Below are 9,890 nucleotides of genomic sequence, written 5' to 3' on the forward strand. Positions count from 1 at the left end.
TAAGAATTTAATCCTAGATGTTGCATTCACTGCACTTCAGTCATGTCCTTACTATTAGGATTGATTACATTAAAAGCTAGTCTTACAAATCATCCTAAAGTAAGAACAAGTGGAACATTCTGATGGTCAGAATGTTCATCTCTGCGCATGCTTCAGCTATGAACAGTGTAGTTGGTGAAAAGTTAGCAAGCAAAGCAAAAGGAGATCTTGCATCAGAGATAACATGTCCTCTGAAATGAATCAAGCCGATTTCCTAGAAGCATGGGCCTGAAGCTGCAGATCCACTATCCTCTCTCTCCTGCACAAAGTCCAAGACAGATTTGGTTCAACTTTATCCCACCTTTTCCAGCAACTTTTGATGCATATGGAAAAGCTACTTTATGGTGGATAAAACCCAACAAATCTCATGTCACGTACTGGACAAGCCCAGAAATTCATCAAACATTCATCATTGATGAACCCAGATGAAGAACATCATGAATATCCAACATTCTGATGAAGAACACAGCAACATTCTGATGTTCATCCTAGGAACGCAACAACATTCTGATGGTCAGAATGTTCACCTAGATTTTCAAGTAAAAGCTTGTGGGGCCCAGGACACGTGGCATAACACCATTGGACACCCTACAACGGCTATTTGAGCCCAAAGACTCTATAAATACAGATCTAAGGCTCAGCATTACAAGCACCATTGCAAAGCATACAAGAAAACAACTTGATTTTGTTTGAAGCTCTTGCAATCTGAAATTGATCAATCTCTAAGGCTTTCATTACTTAGTGCACATCAATACTCTTTGTTATCTCTAAGATAATTTCTCTTTCTTTCTTCTTGTCTGTTTGATTCACAAACATTCAAACCTTCATACAAATTGTAACAAAGTCTCATCTAGCTTTAGGGGTACTAAAGTGTTAGTTTGAGCAAAGGTTGTAAAAGTCTAAGTGGTTAACTTAGCAACAAGGTGCAAGCCTGCTGAGGCTTAGAGAATACAGGATTGTAAGTGTTCAGGTGAACACAGATTGTAAGGTGCAGGATTTGAGAGGTTATCTCAAGCATCATAGTGGAAAAATCTCACAAAACTGTGAGGAGTAGACTAGCCCACATTGGGTGAACTACTATAAATCTCTGTGTGTTCTTTCCTTCTTCCTTATACTCTTTTAAATACTGCAAACATAAACACACACACACACAAACATAGTTACTTTGTTAAAACTGTTTTTGCACTCAGACATCAGAACGTTCTGAAGTCTGCTATTAACTAACCATTCCAAGTTTCCACTTGAGAATTATTTTTTAAGTTACAGGTTGATTTTTAAAGGGTCACAATTCAAACCCCCCTTTCTTGTGACTATTTTATTTACTTCAATTGGCATCAGAGCCCGGTTCTAAGGGTTTGAACACTTTAACAAGTGTTAGAGAAAAGATTCAGGAAGTATGTCTAAAGTCAAGTACATAGCTGAAGGAGGATCATCAAACAGACCACCACTCTTTGATGGTTCAAACTATTACTTCTGGAAAGGCAAGATGGAGCTCTTTCTCAGGTCTCAAGACAATGATATGTGAGCAGTCATCACAGATGGAGATTTTGTTCCAACAACCAAAGAAGGAGCTGTCAAGGAAAAGAGTGCATGGTCAACAGATGAAAAAGCTCAGGTATTGTTAAACTCTAAAGCTAGACTCTTTTTATCATGTGCACTAACCATGGAAGAAAGTGAAAGAGTTGATGAATGTAAGAATGCTAAAGAGGTATGGGATACCTTGAGAATACATCATGAAGGTACATCTCATGTCAAAGAAACTAGAATTGACATTGGTGTCAGAAAGTTTGAAGTTTTTGAAATGAGTGAAAATGAAACCATTGATGAGATGTATGCTAGATTTACTACAATAGTAAATGAAATGAGATCTCTTGGAAAAGCATATTCTACTCATGATAGAATCAGAAAAATCTTAAGATGTCTTCCTAGTGTGTGGAGACCTATGGTCACTGCAATCACTCAGGCCAAGGATTTAAAAACCATGAACCTAGAAGATCTCATTGGTTCACTGAGGGCTCATGAAGTTGTACTTCAAGGAGACAAACCAGTGAAGAAGGTAAAGACACTTGCCTGGAAAGCATCTCAGCAAACCCCATCAGTAGCTGATGATGATGTGCAAGAACCACAAGAATTAGAAGAAGTTCATGAAGAAGAAGCTGAAGATGAACTTGCTCTAATCTCCAAAAGAATTCAAAGAATGATGTTAAGAAGAAATCAGATCAGAAAGAAATTTCCAAACACCAACAATAGCACCAGAACTGAAGCTGACAAAAGCCAAGTCACTTGTTATGGATGCAACAAAACTGGACACTACAAGAGTGAATGTCCTGACATCAAGAAAGTGCAAAGGAAACCTCCCTTCAAGAAGAAGGCAATGATCACTTGGGATGACTTGGAAGAATCAGAACCTCAAGAAGATGAAGAAGCCAACATGGGACTCATGGCTCAATCAGATGATGAGGAAGAGGTAATTATCTATAAAACTGATTCTTTATATAAAGATCTTGAAAATAAAATGGATAGTCTCTTATATGATTCAAACTTCTTAACTAATAGATGTCATTCTTTAATCAAGGAACTTTCTGAGATAAAAGCAGAAAAAGAAACACTTCAAAACAAGTATGATGAGTCTAAAAAAACCATACAAGTTTTGCAAGATGCCCACTTTGAAATGTCAGAAAAACAAAGAGAACTAAACAGAAAACAAAAAGACATTATTTCTATACCTTCTGAAATAAAAAAGGAAAACATACTTTTGAAAAAGGAAGTTGAAACTTTGAAAAATGATCTTACATGTTTTATAAAATCTACATAAACATTTCAAAACATCTTAGGATCTCAAAATGAAAGTGCTAAGAAATCTGGTTTAGGCTTTAAAGATCCACACAAAATTATTGAAAATTTTGTACCTAAGGCTAAACCAAGAACTAAATGTTATTTTTGTGATAGGTATGGACATGATGAAACAGTATGCCATGTTAAGAAAAAACTTATCAAACAAAATAAGATTAATCTTAGTTCAGAACGTTCTCATCTCAATAGATCAGAAAGTTCACAAAAAGCTGAGAAGGCTAAGAAGTCATGTTCCTACTGTAACAAATCTGATCATACAAGACAGAATGTTACAATAAGGAAAGATCTCTTAGAAGAACTAACCCTCAAGGACCCAACATTACATGGGTACCTAAAGTTTTTATCTTGTCAAATGTAGGTCCTGCATCAGGGTGCAAAAACAAAGCCATGGTACTTGGATAGTGGTTGTTCTAGGCACATGACAGGTGACATGAACTGTTTTCTGACCTTTGAAAAGAAGGATGGAGGACTGGTGACATTTGGAAATAATGACAAAGGTAAGATCAGAGGTAAAGGTACTATAGGTAAGCCTAACTCTGCTAAAATAGAAAATGTTCAGTATGTAGAAGGTTTAAAACACAATCTACTTAGCATAAGTCAATTATGTGATAGTGGTTTTGAAGTGATCTTTAAACCTAACATATGTGAAATAAGACAGACCTCCTCTAACAAGTTGTTTTTCACTGGATCAAGAAGAAAGAACTTGTATGTTTTAGAACTAAATGATATGCCTGCAGAATCCTGTTTTATGTCTCTTGAAAAAGACAAATGGATTTATCACAAAAGGGCTGGTCATATAAGCATGAAAACCATTGCTAAACTTTCTCAATTTGATCTAGTTAGAGGTTTGCCTAAGATCAGTTTTGACAAGGACAAGATCTGTGAAGCTTGTGTTAAAGGTAAACAAGTAAAAAGTAGTTTTAAAACCATTGAGTTTATTTCAACTCAGAAACCTTTAGAACTACTTCACATAGATCTTTTTGGTCCAGTTCAAACTGCAAGTCTAACTGGCAAAAGATATGGTTTTGTTATTGTTGATGATTTTTCCAGATTTACATGGTTTCTATTTTTAAAACACAATGATGAATCTTTTGAAGCATTTCAAAACTTTTGTAAAAGAGTTCAAAATGAAAAAGGTTCTAATATCATTACAGTAAGGAGTGACCATGGAGGAGAATTTGAAAATGCATCCTTCAAAACATTCTTTGATGAAAATGGTATTAAACATAATTTTTCCTGTGCAAGAACTCCACAACAAAATGGAGTTGTTGAAAGAAAAAATAGGACTTTGCAAGAAATGGCTAGAACAATGTTAAATGAATCAAATGTTGAAGATTATTTTTGGGCAGAAGCCATTAACACATCTTGCTACATTTTGAATAAAGTTTCAATAAGAAAGATTCTTAATAAAACCCCATATGAACTCTGGAAAAACATTAAACCTAGCATATCTTATTTTCACATATTTGGCTGCTATTGCTACATTCTGAACAACAAAGAAAAATTGGGTAAGTTTGATCCTAAATCAGATAAAGCTATCTTTTTAGGATACTCTACAACTTCTAAAGGTTATTGAGTGTACAATCTAAAAACCCAGACAGTTGAAATTAGTATGCATGTCATATTTGATGAATATGATGAACATTCTCAACCAAAAGAAAGTGAAGACACAGAAGTGCCAACACTTCAGAATGTTCCCATTCAGAACACTGAAACTTCAGCAGAGAAAGAAGATGATCAGAATGTTCAGGATCAAACCTTCCAAAGTCCACCCAGAAGTTGGAGAAGGGTAGGAGATCATCCTGTAGATCAAATCATTGGAAGCACAACTGATGGTGTAAGAACCAGATTGTCATTTCAAGATGCCAACATGGCAATGATCTCTCAAATGGAACCCAAGTCAATCAATGAAGCTATTATTGATGACTCTTGGATTGAGGCCATGAAGGAAGAACTTTCTCAGTTTGAAAGAAACAAAGTTTGGAACCTGGTTCCAAATAATCAAGAGAAAACCATCATTGGAACAAGATGGGTTTTCAGAAACAAGCTTGATGAAAATGGTAAGGTTGTCAGAAACAAAGCAAGGTTAGTTGCTCAAGGTTACAACCAACAAGAAGGTATTGACTATGATGAGACCTTTGCACCAGTGGCAAGGTTAGAAGCCATCAGAATTCTTCTTGCATATGCTGCACATAAAAGCATTAAACTTTTTCAAATAGATGTTAAAAGTGCATTTTTAAATGGATTTTTAAATGAGGAAGTTTATGTAAGCCAACCTCCTGGCTTCATAAATGAAGAAAAACCAAATCATGTTTTCAAACTCACTAAAGCACTCTATGGTCTTAAACAAGCTCCTAGAGCTTGGTATGACAGACTTAGCACATTTTTGATTAAAAATGGTTTTTCAAGAGGAAAAATTGATACCACACTTTTTAAAAAAACACATAACTCTGATTTACTTATTGTTCAAGTTTATGTGGATGATATTATTTTTGGTGCCACCAAAGAAAAAATGTGTGAAGAGTTTTCCAATCTTATGCAAAGTGAATTTGAGATGAGCACGATGGGTGAACTTGGTTTCTTCCTTGGTTTACAAATCAAACAATATCCAAATGGAATTTTCATTAATCAAGAAAAGTATGTCAAAGACATTCTTAAGAAATATAAAATGAATGAGGCAAAAATCATGGTCACCCCTATGCATCCATCTTCAAGTTTAGATAAGGATGAGAGTGGACAATCTATTTCTGAAAAAGAATATAGAGGCATGATAGGTTCATTATTATATTTGACTGCTAGCAGACCTGACATAGTGTTTGCAGTAGGTTTATGTGCTAGATTCCAAACATGTGCAAAAGAATCCCATTTAACTGCAGTTAAAAGGATTTTTAGATATCTAGTAGGTACTACTGATCTTGGCCTTTGGTATAGAAAAGGTTCTAGTTTTGATCTTGTAGCCTATTGTGATGCTGACTATGCTGGAGACAAAGTTGAGAGGAAGAGTACAAATGGCTCCTGTCAATTCTTGGGAGAAGCCTTGATTGGATGGTCTTGCAGGAAGCAAAGCACCATTGCACTCTCCACAATTGAAGCTGAGTATGTATCTGCAGCTAGTTGTTGCTCTCAAATTTTATGGGTAAGAAATCAGTTAGAAGATTACTCATTAAGGTACACAAGTGTTCCTATTTTTTGTGATAATACAAGTGCAATTAATCTGTCTAAGAATCCTATTCAGCATTCTAGGTCTAAACATATTGAAATAAAACATCATTTCATTAGAGACCATGTTCAGAAAAAGAATATTGCATTAAGCTTTGTTGATACTGAAAATCAACTTGCTGATATTTTCACAAAACCCCTTGTTGAGGATAGATTCAATTTTCTTAAAGAAAAATTGCAAATCATAAAAAATCCCAATAAAGATTGATCATTAATCACTAAGGGCCTAAAACTTACCCCCTTGATGTTATCTGATTCATCTCAGTAAGATCAATCTTAATCTAAACATTCATCAGAATGTTTATGAGATCAGAATGTTCATCAGAATGTTCGATCAGAATGTTCATCAGAATGTTCATCAGAATGTTCATCTGATAATACAGGTCAGAATGTTCATAATCATCAGAATGTTCAATACCTGGATTCTGGGACAGAAATCTCAAAGCGTGAGATTTTGTGTTGATTTGATCCAAAAATCTCTCTATAATCTTGGACATTAAATGTTTGGTTATAAGAAGATAGGTTTAAGGTTTAACCACCATGTAAAACCTTAACCATCAATCAACCTATCCATTCACTTTCCCTCAAACGGCTAGTTTCTCTCTCCTAGCCACTACTTTTTCAATTTCATCTTTTCCAATGCAAAAACTGTCAAGACACTTCCTCTTTCCTCCCTCAACTGAACACGTTGTGGCCCTATAATAACCAACAACTATTCAGATTATTTCCATCACTCTTCTACTTTCCAAAACCATTTTTTTCTCATTCACTCTTCAAACAAAATCTGCTCTGTTTTTTAACGAAAATGGCGAGAACCAAGACCACCTCACGCACTCACTCCCAATCACCACCACACTCTGCTGAAGATCAACCCTCTGATCATTCACCACTCAACGAAACCCCAGTTCACACTGTTCTCCCTGATGAAGTCATTCCCCTGTTTGATCCACCAAAATCTAAGTCTGCAAAAAAATCCATTCCAAAATCAAAACCTAAAGCCACTAGAAGATCAACCAGAATGAAGAAATCTTCATCAACACCCACTACTTCTCACATAGATTTAGTCTCTGATAATGAGAAGAAAGAAAATGAAATGGGTTCTAAGGAAGAAACAAACTCTGAAAGAGATGGGTCCGACAAAACAGAGAAAGTTGAGGAAGAACTTTCTGACAAGGGAAAAGGAATTGCTGAAGCAGAAGCTAATTCTGAAGAAACTGAAGAAACTCTCCTTCAAATGGCTAAAACTGCTAAGAAGGTATATCAAAGGAGGAAGAAGATTGCTGCTGATGCTCTGTCTCTAGAGAAAACTGCTTCTCCATCTCTGGAAAATGAAGAAGTAGAAACAGAAGAAAATGTTGAGGAAGAAGCCCCTTCTAGGGAAAGAGGAAAAGGCAAGGACATTGCCATTCTTGCATCTGCTCTGAAAGCTCAAAATTTGGAGAAAATGGCTACTAGACCATTAAGCAGAGCCAAATACTTTGATTTTGAAAGTCTCAAAACAAAGGGCTGGAACTTAGAAGAATTCACAGATCCTCAAGGCTGGTCAGGGTTTGTTTCTACACAAGAACAAACCTTTGAGGATTTGGTAAAGGAGTTTTATGCTTCAATGAGAGTAAAGGAAGAAAAAGGAGAAAAATTTCTAGAGTCCTCAGTCAAAGGAGTGAAATTTCAAGTCACTCAAGACTCTCTCTCAAGCATTCTGAACATTCCCAACAAAGGTAATGAACTCTTTAACTCTTGGTTTTCAAACTCAAGTGTTACACGTGAGCAACTCATCCTAGAGTATACCAAACCAAACCTTGATTTTAACTCCACAAACCTCAAAGATGCTCCCAAAATTCTTCATAACATGATTAGGCACACCATATTACCCAGATGTGGAACCTTTGATGCAATCACTGATTTAGATCTTTGCATCCTTTATCATCTTATGAACAAGACTCCTCTCAATCTCTGCTATATCATGATTCAATACATGATTGACCAATGCTTTTCATTCAAACAAAAAGTTGCTGGTTTACCATATGGGATGCATCTGACATCTATTTTCAAAGCTGTTGGTATTTCTATTGATGGAGAAGAAGGTCAGGATACCTTCATGAAATTCACAGCTAAAACCATAAGTCAACTACGCCTCACCTCTTCAAACATGACTGTCCCTCAGAAGACTGGATCAGTAAAGAGACTTGCTGATCAGAAAGTTCAGGAAGTTAGGAAGAAACAAAGGGCTGACAAGTCTGTCAAGAAGAAAATTGGCTCAAGCTCTCACAAAATTGAAAAACCTTCTCCAGCTCAAGAAATCTTTGCTCATGTTGCTGAACACGCAAGAGAATTGGTTGAGGCAAGCAGTCAGGAATTTGAAGCCATGCTTGCCAGGAAAGCTGTTGAGAATGTTGGAGAATCTGCTGGTCATCAGAAAGTTGAAGCAACTCTGAGTCATGGTGTTGAAGCACCCTCTGAGGATATAAGAGTTGAAGAAAATACTGAGCCTGAAGCTCAGAATGTTGATAATGATACACAGGAAGTTGCTGAAATCCTGGCATCAAACACTCTTGGAAGTGAGAATCCACAAATGGAGGTTGATGATGAAGTTCAGGAGAATGTTGGAGCTCATTCTGACTTTGATCTCAACATTGAAGACACTACAAATGACCTCTACAATGAGATCTTTCAAGATGCTCAAGGAGAAGACATTCAGCCAAATGATCAGAATGTTCAAAGCAACACTGATCAGAATGTTCAAAAAGAAGGAGATCAGAATGTTCCCTCTGCACCTGTTGAGAAGCTGTCAGCAGATCCCAATCCATTGGATTCAGGATCTTTGCCTTCTGTGGAAGTTCAGCTTCTTGCTCAACCTGGTCAGAATGTTCAGGTTAATCAGAATGTTCCCTCTGATCAGAACATGGAACATGCTCAATTTGCCAATCTGTCAACTTCAACCATGGGATCTACTGCAGGAATTAGCAAGTATCTGGTGTCCTCCCTACCAACTCCAAGCACGATTCCTTCATCCACACCACCACCACCACCTCAAACCAGAAACACCACAAACAAGCTTCCAAACATGTCTGCCTTGTTTGACTCTCTTAACACATTTGTGACTGCTAACAAGGAAAAATCTGAACCTTCTAATACTGCTGCACCTACCAAGCCTTCAAAAGCTGAAAAGATGGCTGCTAGAGCTCTTAGAGTTTCAACAAAAACTCACAAAATTGTTTGTGCACTTGCTGACTGGACTAAGAATGTTCATGCTCCTGGTTTGGCAATTGATCCACCAGTCTTTGATGATCCATCTATTTTTGAGTCTGAACCATCCTCAGATTCTGGGGATTCAACTCCCTGAATCATTTCTGGTCCTACTCCCTATCCTTTTTGCAGATGACTAAAGGGGGAGAAGCTTTAGGATTTCATGTCATAAAATTTTCTAAGTATTAGGCCCTAAGTAGGCTAGTGATCAATAGTTATTGAAGTTTATAAAACTTCATCTTTTGCATGATCATATGTACTTTGAATTTCTTTTTTTGTTTTTGAACCATGTTCATCACACAATTGTACTTCATGAATGATATTAATGAATGAATATTGATGTTGGTTCAAAATTGCATATTTTTATTTATGCCATGGATTATAAAAATGAGGGGGAGTTTTGAATACTTCTAAAAACTCATATTGGATTATAAAAATGAGGGGGAGCATTAAAATAATTTTTTTTAAGCTCTGAAATTCTTCATATATAATCAAAATCCATAATCCTAAATCATAAGTTTATCATCTTCAAA

The 9,890-nt window shown here is 36.3% G+C and overlaps 1 protein-coding gene and 1 pseudogene across 1 annotated transcript; both read left to right on the forward strand.

The window, feature by feature from the left end:
- The first annotated feature begins 1,411 nt into the window (after positions 1 to 1,411).
- LOC146936125 (uncharacterized) lies at positions 1,412 to 6,574 on the forward strand (annotated as a pseudogene).
- Positions 6,575 to 6,916: 342 nt separating this feature from the next.
- Positions 6,917 to 9,454, forward strand: LOC146936126 (uncharacterized). The gene has a single exon (XM_085749148.1). The coding sequence runs from the start codon at positions 6,917 to 6,919 to the stop codon at positions 9,452 to 9,454; it is 2,538 nt and encodes an 845-aa protein (XP_085605274.1).
- The last annotated feature ends 436 nt before the right edge of the window (positions 9,455 to 9,890 follow it).

This window comes from Medicago sativa, chromosome 3, assembly GCF_051527215.1.
Source record: "Medicago sativa cultivar Bolivia chromosome 3, Bolivia_mono, whole genome shotgun sequence".
Classification (NCBI taxonomy): Eukaryota; Viridiplantae; Streptophyta; class Magnoliopsida; order Fabales; family Fabaceae; genus Medicago; species Medicago sativa.